We start from the raw sequence: 22,323 nt of genomic DNA, 5'->3' as shown, positions 1-22,323 counted from the left end.
TCTCAGCAGACTGTTCACAATAGCATTAGCGTTCCTGTGCTCATTTTTTTTATGTGTAGGTAAGTTCTCCAAAAATGCAATAGGATGGAGACAAATGTTTGTGATGAATAGAGCTTATTTTTAGAAGGAAAACTGACCAGCATGGAAATCTTAATTTCTTCCAAAAGGAGAGGCTTCAGTCAGTAGAGCATGAGGCTCTTGATCTCAGGGTTGTGAGTTCAAACCCCACGTTGGGCATAGAGCTCACATAGATAATTAAATAGAAAGGAAGGGAGAGAACGAGAAAGAAAGGAAGAAAAAAGAAAAGGAAGGAAGGAAGGGAAACGACACAAGAAGTGCACCTGATGCGTCTGTATCTATATGCTTCACCTGCAGAGACAGTCTGTGTGCCATCCCTTGTGTCACAGGTGTGCTCACTGAGCCCCGTAGATGTGCAGCTGGCTGGAGAGTGACACCGTGGAAGGCTAGTTGACCGGCTGTGGTTGGGGGCTGAGCCCGGGCAGCATCCTGCCTGCTGTCTGCCACCACTGCTGGTGAGAAGGACAGACGCCGTTCCTCTCGACTCCTTCTTTGTGGCCCGCCAAGGTCATCTGAGCACCAGCATGGGAGAGAGCCGGCCTTGCTCAGAAACACGTTTGCTGAGAATTTCTTTCCTGGTTATGTTGCTGCAGAAAGATTATATACAATGCAGTATTCTTCTCAGAATAAGGAAGTTGATCCACCACCAGTGCTTTCTTGATCTAGAAGCAAGTCTAATGATGGCAATCCCAGAAGACCGAGCCCACGGAGGGGAACTTCATTCCTTGACGTGTCTAAATAGTCTGCTCAGGACCTCTCTCTGGGCCCTGCCGTCTGGGCCCTGGTACAGACCAGCTTGGGCTCGGGGACCAGTAATCATGCCTCATGGCTCAGCATCTCTGTGAGGACTCTTCTTACTTTTTGAAAACAAAATTCCCAGAAAAAGACTTGTGGGTAAAAGCAGCCAGCACTTGCTGACAACGGTCAGGATCCAAACTCTGGGTCTGCCCAGAGCATGCAGCTGTGTGGGCCCCTGTCTGTCCTGCCCAGACCGGGGGGAGGGTGGCAAGCCAGCGGGGCAGCTGTAGGAACCTGTGCCAGCTGAGGCTCTACCAGAGGACTTCCCTGCCAGGCTGGGTGCCCCAACCCCCCTGTACACGCACCTCCCCCCTGCCCTGTGCCCAGAGGCCTCATCACAGTACCCTGCCTTGCCTTTTCTCTGGCTTCCGGTCAGCTCGGCCACAGGGAGACACCACAGGAGGAAAGAGGAAGGTTCAGCTCCTGTTGGACACGCTGTGTGCACAGCCACTCCATCTGGCCCCGTAACTGCCTACTGGGCCACTGGCAATGGAGAAAACGCTTCCTACTTCCACCTCCATTGTGAGGGTGACAAAACAGATTTATACTACGAATACACCTTCTTTATCATGAAATTTTATTTGAAAAAAAACAATGAATATACCACTATTTTTTTTAAATCCACTAATGTATTTTAACCTTCTCAAATTTCAAAGAGACAGTTACAGCCCAGAGAGATTAAACGATCCCATGGGCCATTAGAGTAGAAGTGGTCCTAGAACCCCACTGACCAGCACTCAGTCCAAGCAGAATATTAAGGAACCCCCACTCTGCTGAATAAGCCTTCAAAAAGGCTCTCCCTTAGGGGCATCTGGGTGGCTTAGTCAGTTAAGCATCTGCCTTTGGCTCAGGTCATGAGCCCCTGGTCCTGGGATCGAGTCCTGCGTCAGGCTTCCTGCTCAGCGGGGACTCTGCTTCTCCCTCTGCCCCTCCCCACCCAGTTCATGTGCTCTCTGTCTCTCAAAATCTTTTTTAAAAAAATTTTTAAGAGGCTCTCCCTTAGAACAATGTATTATCCGTTAGCAATCCTGGTGCCCACGTGAGAACTTTATTGGAGTTAAATGCAGCAAAAGGAGAAAAATGTGTCAAGAAAAGGAGCTTTACTTTTTGCTTAACAACACGCATCACTGGGCTTGCAGTCTTGGGGCACCAGTGTCATTGGAGCTCGGCTGGAGAGATGGGGAGAGGAGCGTGGGCACCAGCACCGGGGTGATCTTTCCTGACAGCGGAGGGAAGGGACGAGGGGTGTCCGGGGCAGCGTTCCAACAGTGAGTCAGTTGCTGCCAAGCACTCTCTGTGTTCATCTAAACAAAAGACTGAGTTTCACACAAAGCTCTGCTTAGAGTCTTTGACATGAGAGAAAGTCAAAGCAATTCTCCTTCCTACTCTGGTAGTCAAATGATTGCACATTCTCCAAATAGCAAATAGTTTTAAATCAGGGGAAACTAATATTCAAGAACAGTATGAAGGACTTCCATTCTGAGTGTTGTTTCTAACACATGTGCTTGGGATTCTCTTGGATGGGGTCCTCTATCACCACCAGTTCCGTCCGCATAAAAGTGGGAGCGAGGGCATAAGTAAAGCAGAGATAGCAGCCAACAGATGACCCCTGCTCGAAGTAGGCTTCTCTTCGCTGACACCTCATCCTGTCATTGGAAACCATCTGTTTTCATGGGTGGAAGGATTTTATGTGTCATCCTACAACGTGGGATACAGACGCTGGGTGGCCGAGGGGAGGGAACGTTTGTGTGTCTAAGGCCCAGCAGTCGACTCGGCATCCCCGCCAGCCGTGGCGTCTCTTGGGGGAGAACCTTGCACTTGCTCACCCTCTGTTGCTGGTGTGTAGCCACAGAGCAAGGAGAGATGCAAGCAGCAGCTGGAGGCTCATTTTGGCCAACGAGCTCAGGCCACCGACTCCGAGCCCACCGTGGGGGCTGAGAGCACCTTGTGTTATTTGGCGGTGCCTGTGTGAGCTCCTCAAACCCACCCTCCTCTACCCAACCCTGTAATAGCTTAGAATTCACGTCTGAGGCTTATGCCTGCTTTTTATAAATGTCTCTCTCATGCAAGAGTTGGGCAAGAGGATTGCCGTGAACGTCTAGGCCGCTGTCCCGGGTCCCCCTTGAGCACGAGCTGGAGGGGAGGAGGGGTGGGAAGGGTGGGAGGGGTCCGCGCCGGCTGACACCGTCCCAAAGCCTCACGTCACATGCTCTGTTTGTTCCAGATAATCGATAAGAGTAAAAGAGACCCCTCGGAAGAGATCGAGATTCTCCTGAGGTACGGGCAGCACCCAAACATCATCACCCTCAAAGACGTAAGTGGTCGTCACGCTGCAGCGATGCTGTTTGTGCTTCGCGTTTTTCACCTGGCACCAAAGCTCGCGTTGGTCTGGTGCAGGCTCTCTTCGTGGTTCCACCATGGTGGCTGCCCCCTAAGGGCACCCCAACTCTGGCTCTGGCCGCGTGCATCCCAAAATCACCCGAGTCGTGGGACTGCTCACCCCCATCCCTCTGGCAGCGCCACCCCCACTCCTCCCAAGTCAGATAATGTGGGATATAAGGGAGGAAGAGAACGCTGGTGCAAATTCTAATCCAGATGTGTTATTATTTTTTGGTGCCATTCCTAAACGTTACAGAAATGGAGAGCGTGGAGGGGATGAGACGGGGCGGGGTCAGACCCGAGACCCCAGATCCTGGCTCTGGCCCTGGGGCTCCTCTCAGCTTCCTTCTTCTCTACTGGGCAATGAGGGGTCCCGGCCTGGGAGAGGAGTGGGAGCAGGAATCCACCCCATCGGAGGCACAGAGGACGGGGCTGTGGTGTTGGGGCCACAGGGGAGACAGTTTTCACCTCACCACCTTCACCCTCACACTCCAGAATGACTCCAGTGTCACAAACCCAAAACCTCAAGATGTTGAGGCCACCTCGACTTCCCCTTGGGCCCCATCATTTCTGGAGCAAGGGGACTGCAAAATACTAGCACAACACGGATGAAAATGTGAAACAAGTGCCTAGGGTAACGTGCATCAAGTGAACCCAGCTTTCCCCTGTGGGTCTCCGGCACCTCCGCCCATTTTGGTGTTGATTTCTATGTTAAGATCCACAAGCAGAAATTAGCTAATTTGAAAACTTCCTGAGCTTTTCAAACCACATTTATCATGTTGGAGTGAGTGGTTCTGAGGCAAGGATGCCATCGTACATACATTCTCAACAGCAGAGAGCGTTGGTTTTTTTTGAGTTCATAAACTGGAAATGAATAAACCGAAACCAACTTTACATCTTGCAGCTCAGGGTCAGACAAATGATTTTAGTGATTTGTTCTGGAAACTCACTGATTCGTAAGCTAAAAATCACTCATGTTTGGGTGCTCTGCCCCATGTCCATGAGGTCCTTCTGGTGCCTGGGCACCGGTGGGCAGGGCGACAGGTGCCCACATAAGCGTGTCATGAAAAGAGCCAGAGCAGAGGGGTTGGGGGGCTGTTGGGGTTTTTTTTTAAGTTCATGAGAGTGAAGGTGGTGTAACAAAGCTCTAGTTCCATTGCTTCTCTGAGACAAAAGCTTGGCTGCAATGTGGCAGGTCCTGCCTGCCTCTACCTCGCTTCCCTGCCTGGACTGGGCTCCAGATGCTCTGAGTCTCGTCCACTGTGCCACGGCAGGAAGGGCCCCTGGGGGCTGCTGGACAGGTCACTGCCTGCTAACGAGACCCCCTCCAGGGGGGAGCACACCGAAGACTGAAGCGCCCTGCTCTGGAGAAACCACGGTGGCAGCACGGTGCTCTGCGCACAGTCCAGCCGCACCTCTAAGTGTCTCCACAGCCAAGAGGGGGCCGAATCGGGATGATTTGTTTCAGCTAAAATCCCACCCTTGCAAGCTCCTGGCCTCGCTGACTCATCCCCTGCTTTGCAGCAGATTCTGCAAGCTGGTTTTCTCTAAGAGCCCCGTCGGGTTGTGACTGGAACGGCCATCCACACTCATTCACTTCTTTTCACCCAGAGCCTTGTTTTTACACCGGGACGGGGCACTGAGCCCCGGGCCTCTGCACCGGCCTGTGCCCCTCCCAGGGCTGCCCTTCTGCCCCCACGGCGGGCAGGGGGCGGCCATGGTGACTGCGTTTCCCTCACCCCCCACCAGGTCTATGACGACGGGAAGTTCGTGTACCTGGTGATGGAGCTGATGCGCGGCGGAGAGCTCCTGGACCGCATCCTCCGGCAGCGCTACTTCTCGGAGCGGGAGGCCAGCGACGTGCTGCGCACCATTACCAAGACCATGGACTACCTCCACTCCCAGGGGGTGAGCCCGCCGCGCCCCCAGAGCAGCCTGTGGCCCACGGGCTGCGTTCATGCGCTCCAGAGCCGGGAACCCCAGTTGTCCCCGGCTTCCCTCCATATCACAACTGCCCCTCCCGTGGCTGAGATCATCTCCCTCATAGTGTGCCCGGGAGCTAGCTACGGAAATTAGGTTTACCTGGTCCAGGTCTAGAGAGAAAATATTTGGGCTCGATAAGGGAAGTGTTGGAGTTTTTAGCACCTGCTCTATTTAAGACCAAACTCTTTAATCAACACAGAGGAATGCTGCAGATGGCAGTGGCGGAGAGAGCTGGCTTTCCCACGGCCCTCATCAGGTTCCAGGCACTGCTCCGTGCCGTCCTTTATGTAGTCCTAGGCTCTGGGAGACTCATTTACAGACTGGGAGACTAGAGCCGAGAAAGGTTAGGGATCTCGCTCAGGGCTGATTGCACACAAGTGTGTGACACAGCCCGGGCTCCAGCCTGGCTCTCTGCTCCCAGACCTGATGCTCTTGGCCCCAGGTGGCCCACAGGGAGCAGGCCGTGAGGTCCCATGCCTTGTCTCTGGTCCCAGTCTCTCAGCACCTCCCGTGAAGCAGGCGGTGCTTCCCTGGGCAGCTCTGCATGTATGGTCCATCAGGGTTAAGATGCAGTCAGCTCCAACTAGGAGGATGTCCCTGCAGGGCCGCACCACAGGCCCTTTCTGTGGCCACCCGGTGGTCTGTGAGTGTGAAGCACCTTCCCAGAACAGTCACTTTAGGAGAAACCTTTTGTTTTGTTTTGTTTTTGATTTATTTATTCATGAGAGACACAAAGAGAGGCAGAGACACAGGCAGAGGGAGAAGCAGGCTCCATGCAGGGAGCCCCATGTGGGACTCGATCCCAGGACCCCGGAATCTTGCACTGGGCTGAAGGCAGACGCTCAACTGCTAAATCACCCAGGCGTCCCTAGGGAAAACCTTTTGGATGATGATGGTGGTTTTTCTAGATTGGCTTCTATTTAATGAAAGAGGTAATGGACCTGTCCCCAAAACTCTCCTGCTCCCCTGCCTTAGAGGCCTCTGTAAACCAAGCTGGGTGCCCATGTGCATCCGCTCACCTTCCTTCCTACCTCCTCTCCCTGGGTTTTAACAGGACAGTGGAGACGAGCAGGTTCCAGGATGTGGGAGGGCACATGTGTGTGCTTACAATCGTCCTCTGTCCCCTTCAGAAGAAATTGCTGTGTGCCCCCAATAGCTGCTTTGCCTTGAGGTGTCAGGACAGCTTTCTCTGACCCTGTCCCTCATGCGTGGAGCACCCTGCACCTCCATCAGCCCAGGTGCATGCAACTATAGGGCTCCCAGGGCACTGGTCACATGCCCCACGATGGAGGCTCCGTGTCTGCCTCGCTGTGTGCTGAGCCCAGCCCCTCACCATGCTGGAGCATCGTAGGCACACCGTAAACACTCATTTCTAGAAATCTTTTTATGCTCATCACCTGAACTCAGTGCACCGTTTCCCTGTATGTAATTATTTCACTTGGGGTAGCTGCTTACTCACTTACGTGAGTGTCAGTGCGAGAGAAAGAGAGAAGGGAAGACTGGCCCCTAAAGGATATAGCATCCAGGCTGACGCTTCCAGCTGCAGGACATGCTCAGAATCTCTATTTCAACAAAACCACCTTTATCTTCTGAAAGCATCCCCCTCTCCCTTCCCTGCTCCAACCTGGACCTGCTGCCTTTCCAGGTGGTTCATCGAGACCTGAAGCCGAGTAATATACTGTATATGGATGAGTCTGGAAACCCTGAATCCATCCGAATCTGTGACTTTGGGTTTGCCAAGCAGCTCCGAGCTGAGAACGGACTGTTGATGACACCCTGCTACACGGCAAACTTCGTTGCCCCGGAGGTAAGATGTCTGAGGCGGCAGATAAGCCCTCTCCTACCTCAAGGGAAGGGGTGGATTGTTTAGTTCATTGGAGTCACCTTGATTTAGTTCAGCAGTAATGTTAGCGCATAGAAATGAGTTCGAAAAGAACCAGCCACTGAACTTGCTCAAACACAGTTATTTTCTCATTTTATTTTCCTATTTGTAAAATTATTGATGGTGATGTTTTTAAATAAAATTGTAGACCATTTGGGTCAGATCCCCGTATTTGCCAGGAGTTACTGAGAAATAACACAGGTAGTCTTTCATGCCACCCAGAGGGAAGCTAACAGGTCACCTGTGTCACTTGTGATTAGAAATCTACCTACAATTGCACAGACGGGGGGACTGTATTTGTGGATCCTTCTTGTACCAGAGTTCTGCTCCACACTGATTTCCACTGTAGAAGCAAGCCAGTACTGTGGGATTTTTTTTTTTTTTTTAGATTTTATTTATTTATTTGAGAGTGAGAGAGAAAGAGAGAGAGAGAGAGAGAGAGGGACACAATCAGGGGGAGCAGAAGGCAGAAGGAGTGGGAGAAGCAGACTCCCCACTGAGCAGGGAGCCTGATGTGGGGCTCCATCCCAGGATCCTGAGATCATGACCTGAGCCAAAGGCGGACGCTTCACTGACTAAGCCACCCAGGATCCCCAAATGCTATGGGATTTAATAAGAAGCCCCATAGTGATCTGCAGGTGAGGGTTCTCGGCCCACATCCCAAGACTCCAAGAATCTTGTACACTTGTCCCAGGCTCCCTGGGGATGGTTTTGTTAGGTTCTGAAGTCACTGTTACATTTATGAAGACAAACCCAATTTCATGTTTTAAGTAAGCAACAAAATCCAAGAGGCTCATAGGACTGGACAGGCTCGTGGCTGGTGAGATGAGGGGTCAGGAAGGAAAACAGACATTGGACTCTGTGTGGATCCTTCTAGCTATTGGTGAAACTGGACCACAACCACCCTGGTGAGGGCCCAATAATCACACAGCACGTCCTAAGAGAAAGGTGTTCAACTCTTGATCTCAGCTTAGATCGTGATCTCAGGGTCATGAGTTCGAGCCCCACGTTGGGCTCCATGCTGAGCATGGAGCCTACTTTATTTTTTTTTTAAGATTTTATGTATTTATTCATGAGATACATAGAGATAGAGGCAGAGACACAGGCAGAGGGAGAATCAGGCTCCATGCAGGGATCCCAATGTGGGACTCGATCCAGGATCACGCCCTGAGCCAAAGGCAGATGTTCAACCACTGAGCCACCCAGGCATCCCTTGTGCCTGCTTTAAAAAAAAAAAAAAGAAGAAGAAGAAGAAGAAGAAAGAAGAAAAAAAGCACGCTGGTACAGCATAGTGGGCCTGTAAGCTGTGAGGTAGCCCCTGCCAGTGATCATGAGGAAGACAGCAGGGTGCTGAAACGAGATACAGCTGGGCATGGAGCCTACACAGGTAAGCTGCGAGGCCACTTTTAGGTTACCCAGATGCTACCTGTGGCCCCCTTTAAAATAATCTGCTTATAGGCCTCTGTTATTGCCTTATTTGATCATTAGTAATATTAATAATATTATTTTAGCAATTATAAAATAAATCAGTACATTACTTATCATTTACAAAGCACTCTTACCAATATTTTTTACTTTTTCCATCATATGCCACATGAAGTACACAATGTAGATGCTAGACATCACACTTAATGGATTAAAAAAAAAAAAACAGGTTCAATGTGTTCAAGTGACTTTTGAAGGTCACTCCTCTAGTGACACATGGGCTTCAACAGTGGACATTCAGCTAATTTTCCTGTGTTGGCTGACCACCTACCACGCTGCCGCCACAGTGCACAACATCAGTGTCAGTGATACAAAGACAGTATGCTGGGATCTTTGTCCTTGTGTCTCAGAAAATTAAACACAGCTCTCCTGCCTAAATCCAGTAAAGCTAAATCCAGTATCCAGGAGTCTTTATGCTGCTTTCTTTATTGTTATTCAACTGTAAATATATCAGAGGATTGCTCTCCCTTGAAGTATGTAATCCTGGGACACATGAAAATTCTTCTATTCCTCAGAAAGCTAAACATGGGATTACCATGTGATGCAGTAATGCCAATACCCAATGGAATTGAAAGCAGAGACAAGAACAAACATTTGCCCACCCACGTGCAAAGCAGCATTATTCACAACAGCCAAAAGGTGGAAGCAACCCACGTGTCTGTCAACAGCTGAATGGAAGAATGAAATGTGGTGCATTCATACAATGGAGTGTTAGCCTTACAAAGGAAAGAAATTATGTCCCACGTACAACATGGTTGAGCCTTGAGAACATTATGTTATGTTTGATAAGCAAGACAAAGAAGCGTGATTACTATATTATTAATTCATGTGAGGTCCCTAAAGCAGTCAAATCCATAGAGATGGAAGGAGGGGGTGGAAGCCAGGGGCTGCAGGAGGGACGTGGGGAGTGACCATGTAATGGGACAGTTTTAGTTTTGCAAGAGGAAAGAGTTCTGGAGACGGATGGTGGGGATGGTTGAGTAACTGAACTGTGCTCCTAAAACTGATTAAGTTGGTAAATTTTATGCTATGTAGACTTTGCCATAATTTTTTAAAATTCTGCCTTGAAAATTAAGTGATTCCAAGCTATCTGTCACATATCTAGCAAAAGCTGTGGTTCCCACATGTGCACTGATCTTTGGGGGAATCCTACTATAGGGCATCACAGTTGACTTTGTGTTAATAAACATTGTCCCCCGTTCCCACTGGCCCGGCTCATGGTCTCATCAGAACAACACATGGTGAACTCGAACTTTCTTCACCAAGTGCTCATCTGTTGCTCATCTGTTGTCTGCTTTCCCCCCTCCAGGTCCTGAAGCGGCAAGGCTACGATGCAGCATGTGACATCTGGAGTTTGGGGACCCTCTTATACACCATGCTGGCAGGGTAATGCACACCGTCCCATAGGTGTCAGCACACGAAGGCATGGTTGCCCGAGACATCATCGGGCAGGTGTCTCAGCCCTGCCCTGGTGCAAGGGTGGGGACCCACCCCCCTCCCAGGTCTTGGGTAAACACTTCCTTAGCCCTTTCAGGACAGCTAGGGACCAGGATTAAGAAAGTTGGCCATGTGCTTTCTTCAAAATGTGTCTCCAGAATTAGGAAACTGGAACACAGACTTTAGCTCATCCACAAAAAACCCAAGCCTCTGAGCACATGTCCACATTCTCCCTAGCATCATGCCCCCCCCCCCTTAAGATATCTCTTAAAAACATCCTCTTGAGTTAAGAAGCACTCGTGAAAGCTTCCTGGTCAAACAGCACCTCAAGGAAGGCAGCCAGGTGAAGGCAGGTGACTGTCTTCTGTGGCCATCAGATGAGACGGCCAGTGGTGTGGTACAGCTGGAGGGTTGGGTGTGCTGTGTGCACATCTGCTCCCAATCTGAGGTCTGCTCCTCCCCAGCTCTGCTTCTGGGCTGAACTTCTTGACCTTTATTGGCTCATTTTCCTCACTTTTGAAGGAGGAGAAGACACTTTGTGGCTTCCAGCCTTAAAGGTCTAGGATCCTATGAAACCCACAGGGACCTATGTTTTTAAGTTTATTAAGGACTTGCATAGAAGGAAAAAGGAGTTCTAGACCATCCAGTACTGCTCACTGGAGCAAAATGGGCAAATGCCCTCACAAGAATTAATGGGAGAAGCCAGCTTTCTCTATGGCTGTAATGAGGCATCTTGTAATAAGTGAAGATTAGTGTCTGTAGTGAAAGAACACAGACACGTGAGCCTGGGGCTGGGCCTTGAGGACACAGTAGCAGGGAAGGCGTCTCGGCCCTTCCTGACGTCACACCATTAGATTGCCCTGTGATTCTTCTGATACTCACGTTGTCTGTGCAGAAACCTCAGATCACAAATTTTGCCACTAAAGAAGTGCCATGAGGATCGCATAGGATTCCTTTTCTAAGAAGGCATGTATCGACATGCTGTGGTTTATGTTGGGAGGTGACAGGATAACTCACAGTAGGGCAAATGCAGATGGCATCTTATATGTCTCCATGTAGATCCCTGTGGGTGCATTATTCCATCCATTTTGCAATTGAGTCTTAAAAAACTAATTTGTCAGGGGGATCCCTGGGTGGTGCAGCGGTTTGGCGCCTGCCTTTGGCCCAGGGCGCGATCCTGGAGACCCAGGATCGAATCCCACGTCGGGCTCCCGGTGCATGGAGCCTGCTTCTCCCTCTGCCTATGTCTCTGCCTCTCTCTCTCTCTCTCTCTCTCTCTCTCTCTCTCTGTGACTATCATAAATCAATAAAAAAAAATTTTTTTTAAATTAATTTGTCAGAGAACCAGAGTTGGTAATAGATCAACCAATTATTGGTGGGTCTCTCAGACTTCAAATCTCAGGCTCTCCTCCATTATACCACAGTCTCACTGTGGAAACCAAATGACTGGGCAAACCACTATCATACACTGTCCCAGGGAAGCCAGAAACAGTCCAAGGATGTTCATGTTTGGGTCCCCAGAGTTTTGTACACTTGCCTTATTGACATACAGCATTGACCAAGAAAAGAAGATGGACAAAGAATAAGAAATAAGTGACACTTTCCCATAAATCCTGGATTTGGAGCACAGTGGCAAAGAAAAGGCTATTATTTTTAACAGCAAAGAGGCAGGGGGACCTGGGTGGATCAGTCGGTTGAGTGTCCAGCTCTTGATCTTGCTCAGGTTTTGATCTCAGGTTTGAGTTCAAGCCCCACATTGGGCTCCACATTAAGCACGGAACCTACTTAAAAGAAAAAAACAAACAACAACAAAAAGAGAGGTAATATCAAGCTGTAAACTTTACTGTAGGTCATAAAATGAGAGCTCGTAACCATGCATTCTCTCATTGTGCAGATTTACTCCGTTTGCAAATGGACCAGATGATACTCCTGAGGAGATTTTGGCTCGGATTGGCAGTGGGAAGTATGCCCTTTCTGGGGGGAACTGGGACTCAATCTCCGATGCTGCAAAGGTGAGTGTTTCTAAGCACCTTTGTTTCTCAGGTGTGGAGATTCAGTATTAACCATTGTATTTGTGAGGGAGCTAGAGGATGCCTTTCATATAAATAACTCGGGTATTTTATCTCATAGATTTTTTTTTTTTTTAGTTTCTCAATTTAAAAAAAATTTTTTTTTTGCAAAACTATTCTTATAGCACTTTTCACATTTTATACAGTCTTGATATACTGGGGTTCCCCAGAGAAACAGAACCAATAGGATGTGGATAGATACAGAGAGAGAAAGATTTATTTTTAAGAATCAGTTCACGAGGGCAGCCTGGTGGCTCAGTGTTTTAGCACCGCCTTCAGCCCAGGGCCTGATCCTGGAGACCTGGATCGAGTCCCACGTCGGGCTCCCTGTATGGAGCCTACTTCTCCCTCTGCCTGTGTCTCTGCCCCCCTCTCTCTCTGTGTCTCTCATGAATAAATAAATGAAATTTAAAAAAAAAGAATCAGCTCACGAGACTGTGGAAGCTGATGAGTGTAACATCTACAGAATAGGTCAGTGGGTGGCAAACTCAGGGAAGAGTGGCATTGTAGCTTGAGTTCAAAGCCTATTGCTGGCAGACTTCCCTTTTTCTCGGGAAACCTCAGTCTTTTTTATCTTAAGGTTTCCAACTGATTGGATGAGACCACCAACATCATGGAGGGTCGTCTGCTTTCCTCCAAGTTGACTGATTTCAATGTGAATCTCCTCTAAATAAAACTTTCACAGCCACATCTGGACTGGTGTTTGGCCACACACTGGAGACTGTGGCTTTGCCAAGTTGACACATAAAATTAACCATCACACTTTTAATGATGTTGCAAACTGAGTGCCCTGAATGATCACAGATGGATCAAGGAGAACTCTGGAACAGAGGTGTATTTATGTTACTTTAAAACACTTTGTGGGATGCCCGGGTGGCTCAGCAGTTGAGTGTCTGCCTTTGGCTCAAGGCATGATCCTGGGTCCAGGGATCAAGTCCCACATTGGGCTCCCTACGAGGAGTATGCTTCTCCCTCTGTCTATGTCTCCACCTCTGTGTGTGTGCATTTCTCATGAATATATAAGTAAAATCTTTAAAAAAAGAGAAACACTTGGCAGTGAGGCTTCCCTGTGCTTCACTATCTGTGACAACTTTGTTTAAAGAAACATCAGACTTAATCTTTTTTCAGTTGAGATCATCAATTCCTCTCTAGTTAAATAGTAAATGATAACATAACCACTAATATGAAGCAGCATCAACAGTCTATTTCCTGTGTTACTATAAAATGTGACAGAGGAGTAGACCATCTAGGGTTCTGAATCTAGTGCCGCCATCATCATCACTGTGTGACCTCATACAGAAATAGCAGAGGGGATGGTGGAAGAGATGGTAGAGAAGATGATGGAGCAGATGGCAAAGGGAGATGATAGAGATGATGGTGGAGGTGATGGTAGAAGAGATGGTGGAGGAGATGGTGGAGGTGATGGTAAAAGTGTTAATGGAGATGATGGTGGAGGGGATGCTGTACAAGATGGTGTAGGAGGTGGCAGAGGGAATGAGGGAGAAGATGGTAGACATGATAGTTGAGGTGATGGTAGAGATAGTGGAGATGACCCTGGAGGTGATGGTGGAAGTGATGATGGAGAAGATGATGGAGGAGAAGGCAGAGGATGGTGGAGGAGGTGGCAGAGGTGATGGTGGAAGTGATAATGGAGATCATGTTAGAGGTGTTGGTGGAGAAGATGGTGGAGGAGATAGCAGAGGGTATGGTAGAGAAGATGATAGAAGAGATATGGAAGAGACAGTAGAGAAAATGATGGAGGATATGACAGAGGGCATGATGGAGAAGATAGAGATGATAGTAGAAGAGATGGTGGAAGAGATAACAGAGGGGTTGGTGGAGGAGGTACAGAGGTGATGATGGAGGTCATGACAGAGGTGATGGCAGAGAAGGCAGCTGGCATTTAGTGAGCACTTCCCGTGTGTCAAACCCTGACACTCCCAGTGTTGCCATCCACCCACTCAGTCTCAAATGAGTATAGACCAGGACTCAGGTGCTGGATTGGATGAGACCCACCATCCAATTTTCTGGTCATAAACCACATTTCTTTGTGAGGTGACCTTAGAAGTGGGAGTGGGGGCCAGGAGGAAGGTGTCAGGAAAGTAGTCAAGTATCAGGATTGCTGCTGCCGGCAGAGGGCTTCACTGCCTCCTGGGACCTTGACGACTTCTTCCTGCCCCGTCAGCACCATATCTTCAGCCTCACCTGCCCCATGCCTTTTCCCCTCTCTGTGTTCACCAAACATGACAAAACCTCCAGTCCTCCGAAATCAGACACAGCCTGTGGATCCGTGGGGTTGTCACTGCACATCCTGCATGTGCCGCCTAGAAACATTGCTTTACTGTGAGATCTTGAGCAAACAATACAGGTCTCTCTGCTTTCAGCTTTACACCTGGAAATGGGAAAATGGGAACCATACTGCTTCCAGGGGGTATTTGTTTCAAGAAGTTACCAAGATCAGTGCTACCAAACATTAAAAGGCATTGGATTTCTTTATTTTATTTTTTTAAGATTTTATTTATTTATTGTTGAGAGGCACAGAGAGAGAGGCAGAGACACAGGCAGAGGGAGAAGCAGGCTCCATGCAGGGAGCCCGATGTGGGACTTGATCCTGGATCCCGGGATCACACCCTGAGCTGAAGACAGATGCTCAACCGCTGAGCCACCCAGGCATCCTGGATTTCTTTATTTTAAAAAGGATATTGGATTAGTCTATAGTATTTCTCTGTTGTGGTTTATGACCAGAAATTCTGTCGAGTCCGCCATCGTCATACTATGTACAGACACTAACTCCCTTATTTCCCTGTGAAATGTTGTGGGAATACCAGGGAAAGGTGGGCAAGCGAGCAGGAAGGCATGGATTCTCATCATGGCTCTTCCTTGGCCACTCGTTTGATCACTATCAATGTCAACGTCTTCTGCAAAACAGGGACAGTGATATTGGCTCTCTTTCCTTCAAGGACAAGCCCGATGGCTCTTGAAAACAGGTGCATCACGCATGTGCAGACAGCGTCATAATTGCCATGCAGATGCAGATCACAGTTGTAATTGTGTATGTGTGTGTGTGTGCGCGCACATGCAAATACGTGTAGTGCAATGTGTGAATGTGAGGTGGAGCTTTGTCTTTGAGCCAGTTGTAGGATTCTTTATTGTTATTATGTTAGACTCAAATAAGAAAATCACCCTGGGGCACCTAGGTGGCTGGCTCAGTGTTTGAGCGTCTGCCTTAGGCTCAGGGTGTGATCCCGGGGTCCTGGGATCGAGTCCCATATGGGGTCCCTCCAGAGAGCCTGCTTCTCCCTCTGTGTTTCTGTCTCTTTGTGTGTGTTGTGTCTCTCGTGAATGAATAAATAAAACCTTTAAAAAAAATCTTAAAGAAAATCACCCTGTTGGACATTAGCCATTTGACCCACGTCGTGGTTACAGATGGACAGCTCGTAGTGGCTGATGATGATTCGTAGCAAATGTTTGTGGGCAGTGCTAACAAAAATGTCACTACATCCATTGTCATAACTGGTTTGTGTCTGTGGGACAGTCGTGACTTAGTTTCTCCGTTTGGAAGGATAGCATTTTTACTAAAGTAGCAGTTCAGTAAATTACATGCACCATTCAACATTTCTATATTCAATTTCTCTTTACATGTAAGATCTTTAATACAATAAAAGCCTGGAGTGAGCCACCAAGGTGATGATAATTAAAATTCAAAAATCATTCACTTACTTTTAAAGCTGAAAGTAAACATTTGACCCCAAAATGCAGAGAATCAGTCAGAAGAGTGGTGAGGTTTTGCCATGAGAGGGAATGAAGGAATGTTATTCAGGAGACTCTTTGAACCAGCTTCTGTTGTCTTCCCTCATAGGACGTCGTGTCCAAGATGCTCCATGTGGATCCTCATCAGCGCCTGACGGCAGTTCAAGTCCTAAAACACCCGTGGATTGTGAACAGAGAGTACCTGTCGCAAAACCAGCTCAGCCGACAAGATGTCCACCTGGTGAAGGTGCGGATGTGTCATCATGAGAGCAAGATGGTGCAGGGGGGGCGGGCAGGAAAGTTGCCGTGATCTCTTTCCAATCAACCTAAAGAAATCACAGTGTAGGAACCAGATAGGGAACCAGTAAGAGGCAGGAATGGGCATCCCCCTAATTTATTTGCTTTTACACATTTCTTCCCATGCAAGCAATCACACACAAAACTCTGAATGAGTTACAACATCTGTTAACAATTGAAGCTTTGTGTGTGTGTGTGTGTGTGTGTGTGTGTGTGCGCGCGCGCGCGCACATGCATGCGTGTGGAACAGAGACAGACATAGAAGAAGACAGAGACAGACAGACAGTTGGGGTTGGAGAGTGGCAGAGAAGGAGGCAGTGAGAGAGGGAGAGAGAGAGAGGTGGAGGGAGTCCTGCATGTGTCAGGGATCCAAAGCCCTCCGTTCTAGAGCAGAGGTCTACAGACGTCTCTGTAAAAGCCAGACTGTAAACGCTGTGGGCTTCCCGAGCAGTGATCTCGGTCACTGCTCCTTGAATCTCCTCCTGTAGCACAGAAACACCTCCAGATAATATGCAAGTGGCCAGGTGCTGCTGTGACACAGTTAAAGTGTGTCTCCAGGAGCAGGGGCACTGGGCTGGGCTGAGGGCTCCGGTCTGCCATCCCCTACCCTAAGCCACCACTGCCTTACTTAGTTTTCCTGAGACATGTCCCAGAGCTCAGGCAATGTACCATCCAGCGACACCTCTTAAACTAGTGCATCCTGACACCCTGGGATCCTGCAGAGGGAACAAAGATCAGGACGCAGCAGCATCGATGATCCCAGGAATCAATAGGTCTTAACCTACAGAAGAGCTGCCCATTAAATTAATGGATCTCTGGGTAGACCCTTGCCATCTGGTGATCCCAGCTTTGCAATTTCTGACCTTGCAGTACAAGTATTAATAGAGTCGCTGAAGCCAGGTGTCATCAGACCTAACGATGGCAAGGCAATGGTTTCTGGCCACCTCAGTCGTGATACACTGGCATCCTACTATACAATCCAGACAGATTGACAGACATCCCGAGGACTGGGGGGTCTACACCATGGGAACAAGTGGGTTTTGCCTCACATGCTTGGACCTTTGTGCAGAAGGACTGAAGCGGCACCATTCCCAGGTCTTAGGGTCAGTCCTTTGAGGGTAAAACCGGTCCTCTAAAATCCAGATAGTGTGGCAACGCACCACAGGGCACAGGTCCTGCGACCTCATCCTGAGGCTCCATGCAGATCTGAAATACCCCAAGTTATAAGCACAACTGAAGGCTGGTGTGGGATGTAGAGGGACACGGTAGTAGAACGAAAGTACTGTCATTTATGAGGCCCCAGAGCATTCTGGGCATGGTGAGCTCATGGCACTCCTCGCCCCGGGGCCCGCAGGACGAGGTACCTCCCCGCTGCACGCCAGAGACTATGGCTGGGAGAGGTCCCCGCTCAGGACTGGGTGGGCGCCCCAGTCACCTGCCCTCTCCCTTCCCTCTGCAGGGTGCCATGGCCGCCACCTACTTTGCTCTGAACAGAACTCCGCAGGCCCCGCGGCTGGAGCCGGTGCTGTCGTCTAACCTGGCTCAGCGCAGGGGCATGAAGAGACTCACGTCCACCAGGCTATAGTGGAGCAGGCCCCGCAGAGCATCCTGGGTCCTCGGTGCCAGCCTGGGCCCCTGTCTCGGGCACCGCCGGGGTGACCACTGCCCGACCGCAAGGCTCGGCTGCCTCCGCTCATTCCACGTTTTCTTGTTCAGCCTGGATCGGATCCAGACCGGTGACCTCCCAACGCCTCGCTGTGCCAACCTCGCCGCCTCCTTACCCCGAGCAAAGCCAGACGGGCTCATTGCAGTGCACACCACCATGCCCAAGGCCTGTAGGGTTCCTTCAGACTCTGGAGGTCTTTTACGATCATGGCTTATATTTATATAGAGAGATATTTTTTCCAATGATAAAGCCAGTAACTGGGTCAGATTTCCGCACACGCGTCCTAGTTATTAGGGTGGGCGGCGCACTGACCCTTCATGGCACAGCCTCCCAGGAGGGGCTGGCCTCTGCGGTTCTGGGGTGGCCAGAATGATGGGGTCTGCGGATGGCACCCAGGAGTAGATGCCAGGTCCCCTCCAAATGATCCAAAGAGCCCTCATCCATCGCCCTTCCTCTCTGATTGAGGTGCTGGGTGTTCTCTCAGGGTCACAGACCCGAATGAGGGAAGAGCCCAGGACTAGCAGGTGTCACCTTTGCCGTGGGAACCTCCTCTCATAAAATCCGCATGCCCCTGGGGACAAGCCAGCCACGGCCTGTGTCCCCCACCTTGTGTCCTTGTCCCTCCATGGCTGGGGCTGTGGGGCTGGGGGTCCAGGTTCCTGCCCTGGCTCCAGCCAAGAAAGGTCGCCCCAGCTTCTGAGAGAGAGAGAGAGAGAGAGAGAACAGCGCAAGAGCATGCACTGGGCCTGACGCCGGCTCTGCGACCCCAGGTCAGGCTCTGTGCTCTCCCAAAGCAGTGGATTCGCTGTGCTTGCCTTCCCTCTCTGTCCCATGGGAAATCCGTGAGCATTGGCACCCGGAGCTCTGTTCCTCCCTTCTAGGCGTGCTCGGTCCTGCTGGAGCCAGGAGGGGGCCGGGAGGTCCGGCTGCCCCTGGGGCCCAGAGGGGAGCTGAAAGATGGGTTCCCCAGGGTGGGGATGCACTTTGTAGAAGCTGTACTTTTGTGTTACATTTGTGTTTCTGTTTTTCACCTGATGTTGCAGTGACATTTAATGTTTCCCTTGGGGTGCGTGTGTGCACGCAGGAGGGATGCGTGCCCACGGGAGGGGGCGCGTGCATAGGGGAGGTGGACACTTGCACAGCAGTGGGCACGCTGCCTGGGTGGGGGACCTGTGTGTTCCTCCTTAAATAAAACCGGGACAGCCTCAGTGCCGCTGCCCAGGCCAGAGGAGAGAGCGCGTGTGCCCCCCCCCCGCCGTGTCCTCCTGCCGGCCCCATCGCCGGTGCCCCCAAGCCAGCCCAGGATGCCCCACTGCCCTCGGCTGGGTGCGGGGCACCTGTGGTCCTCGGCCAGGTCTCACTAAGAAGACATAAGTCCTTGTTCCCTTCATCCCCCATCTCAACCAACCACACCACTTCAAAAAGACAAAAAAGCAACATGCCACATTCTATTAAAACTCCTTAGTTGGGTCCAGTTGTTTTCAGACCTTAAAATGTAAACTTATTTCAGAAGCTTTCATTATTCTGTGAGCCTTTCTCCCCCCAGACGTAAAGGTGGGGGCAGGTTCATGAGCCGGTTACCTACAAAGCTTCCGTAGGCATCTTTCACACTTTCTCAATAGAAAATGCTTCTCCCCAAAGCCACAAAGCCTTGGTTCACAATAGTTTTGCTTTAGGTCTGAATTATTTTATCTCTTAGTAGAAGCTTAGGAAAAACTGGATAGCCCTTAGGTTGCGGGTTTGCCCTCCTGGGAACCAACAGAGGTCATTGTACCTTCTGTCTGCCATGGGGCCACTGCTCTGCCCCGCACTCACGGGGCCCAGGTGTGCCACCCGGCAGGTGGTTTGTTCGTGGAGAGTCTGAGTGCAGAGTATTGCAGGCCCCCGGGAAGGAGCCCAGGAGCAGGCAGGGAGAGGGGCCAGCCTGTGCTCTCCGCCACGGCTTCTGCTCCTCACCTTTTGCAGTGCCCCCATGCACGCAGCCCCACCTTGCACACTCCGAGAGCCACAGAGCCTCCCGGGGCTTACCTGGCACCATGGTGTGTCCTTGGCGAAGGGCCGGCGTGCAGTGGCGGCGGCAGAGACACCGCTGGCACCTGCCCTGCTGAACCAAGTCTACTTGAATGTCTGTACAATACCTCTGCTCTCTCACCTGATCCAGAACACGGTGATACTTGAAACCCTTCCAGAAAGTCAGCCTAGAGAAGTCAGTATCACAGTTGAAACTGAGCTGCCCATTCCTGAGTGGCACGGCCTGGCTGTGCGTCCTCAGCAGCAGTCCTGGGTGAAGGAAGGGGCTATTCTCGTTTCGCTTCCCCAGTGCAGGGCACCCCCCACCCCCACCCCCTACCCCAGCCCAGAGCACCCCGGTGGCTTCACACAAGCAGCCAGAGCGCCCGGAAAGTCAGATTGCTGCCCCTGGAAACACAGGGAACCACCCCCCTCTGGATCATAGTTCACGGACTTTGTCATCAGAAAATCGAGCCCGGGAGCTCCCCCCAAGGAACCCCCTGCGGTCTCCTCCCCACCCGCCCGCCCCCCTGTTTGATGGAAACACCTGGCTCGCCCCATCCGGGTGAGCCCCCCACACATGCCGCCCCCAAGTCAAATTTGGGCAAGAGTGAGACTTCACCTGTGTCCTTAGGTCAGGTTGTCCGTGACTTTAACTCCGTGTGTGTTGATGCTTGGAAGACTGTCCAGCGTTTTCAGTGATAATAGTACTTAATGTTAGCCAGTATTGTTCATAAATGGTGTTACCCCTAAAGCCGCACGTTGGGACTTCTGCCTCACGCCTGACTGATCCTCTCAAGCACATGACGAACTTGATTTGCACTCTGTTTTTCTTTCCCGATGGTTTTGGCGCCCTTCACCTCTCCGAGAGTCCTTAAAATTCAAGAATGGAGAAGGACACCGCAGGCCCCTGGGTGGTGAGGAGACTGGAGGAGCGTCCAGCGCGGCTTCGCAGAGCTCAGAAGAACGTGGGAGACTCGAACTCGCCACCGCCGTCGCCCACGGGGAGCCCGCTTTCCACCCAGACCCCGACTCAGCACTTTGTTTACAAGCCCGCATTTGTGTTTACAGGTCATTCTTATGTTCACGCTTTGTATTTTATGTTTGAGATGGGCGGCCACTATACAGATATTTATTACGCTTTCCAGACTTTCTGAATAGATTTTTTTGGAATAAACATGGGTTTTATGAAGTGTAATATTTTTCTAGGATAACAATAATTTTTGGACTTTCTGTGTTGTTGCCAATGATAGTCTGCAGACAAGCATCTTACTCCCCCCCGCCCCCCCCCCCGCCTCATCCCTCGCTCTGTCCTCGGGCTGCTGGAAGGTGGCATCGTCATAGGGAAGCTGGGACAGCACGGCCATCCACTCCACATCGAGAGCTGTGTGCGTGTGCGTGGGCATGCTGGGGCTTTGCATGCATGTGTGGCTTGCGTGTGAATGCATGCACATGTGCATTGTGTAGCGTATGAACATGTGTGTGCACACGTGCATGCCTGTGCAGTATGTGGATATTCCTGTGTACATGAGTGGTGTGAGCATATGCGAGCATCTCTGTGGTGTGTGTTGTGTGCCTGTGTGTACCTGCATGTGTGGGATGTGAGTGGTTACACATGTACACGTGTATGTGTGGTATATTGTGTATCTTATGTGGCCTGTGTAGAGTGTGTATGCACATGTGTACATGCGCCTGTGTGTATTGTGTGTTTGTGTGTGCCTTGTACACGCATGTGTGTATGCATATGTGTGGTTCCATATGTGCACGTGTGTGTGGTGTACATGCATGTTCCTGTGTATGTGTGTGCACTCTGCATGGAGCCAGGCCACGTGATGGGATGGGCACTGGCAGGAGGCAGGGGATGGTGTGTCGGCAGCAAAGCAGGTGACCCAGGGTGGGCTGCTGGAGGCTATCCCTGCCGTATCGTTCTGTGCACGGCCACCTGACGTCCTCATGCCCATCTCCTCTTTATGCAGAAATAAAACAAGAAGCTACACTTGGTCTTCAGCTCTCCAACCTAATTTCTTCCCATTTGGTCAGTTCCTGAGTGTCCACGAGTGAGAGACACACATTCACCTTTCTGCCACCAATTTTCTGGGCTGCTCCCCCAGCAGAGTGTGGGAAATTTCTTCCAGAAACCCTTCAGGCTCACTGCACAGGTGGGGGTGTCGAAAGCTCCCAGGGATTCCAGAGCCAAGAGGAAAAGCATGCTGCCCCCAGGTACAGGGGGGAATGCCTGCAGCCAGCAGTGCCCCCATCCCATGTTACAGACCCCATGGCACACGCCTGGTGGTGTGAGATGGCAATCCCTCAAGTCACAGCTTAGGAGGTCAGAAGTCCCAGGTAGGTTTGGGGGCTAAAGTCAAGGTGTCAGCAGGACTGCATTTTTCGGTGTGCTAGCTTCGGCAGCACATATACTAGGACTGCATTTTTCGGGGGCTTCAAGGACAGTCTGAGCCCTGCATTCTTGAGCTCCTGGCCCTTCTTCT

The 22,323-nt window shown here is 50.5% G+C and overlaps 1 protein-coding gene across 6 annotated transcripts in view; it reads left to right on the top strand.

The window, feature by feature from the left end:
• Positions 1-21,830, top strand: part of RPS6KA2 (ribosomal protein S6 kinase A2) — a 350,533-nt gene extending 328,703 nt beyond the window's left edge. For all 6 annotated transcript variants that reach the window (XM_041742331.1, XM_041742333.1, XM_041742335.1 and 3 more), the window contains 7 exons: positions 3,101-3,190; positions 5,005-5,163; positions 6,884-7,045; positions 9,915-9,991; positions 11,937-12,054; positions 15,971-16,108; positions 17,618-21,830. In XM_041742331.1, coding sequence (XP_041598265.1) covers positions 3,101-3,190; positions 5,005-5,163; positions 6,884-7,045; positions 9,915-9,991; positions 11,937-12,054; positions 15,971-16,108; positions 17,618-17,743 — 870 coding nt within the window. In that variant the 3' untranslated portion in view covers positions 17,744-21,830. The remainder of the gene's footprint in view (positions 1-3,100; positions 3,191-5,004; positions 5,164-6,883; positions 7,046-9,914; positions 9,992-11,936; positions 12,055-15,970; positions 16,109-17,617) is intronic.
• The last annotated feature ends 493 nt before the right edge of the window (positions 21,831-22,323 follow it).

Source organism: Vulpes lagopus, chromosome 2 (genome assembly GCF_018345385.1).
Source record: "Vulpes lagopus strain Blue_001 chromosome 2, ASM1834538v1, whole genome shotgun sequence".
NCBI lineage: Eukaryota > Metazoa > Chordata > Mammalia > Carnivora > Canidae > Vulpes > Vulpes lagopus.
This window is presented reverse-complemented; position numbering and strand designations above follow the sequence as displayed.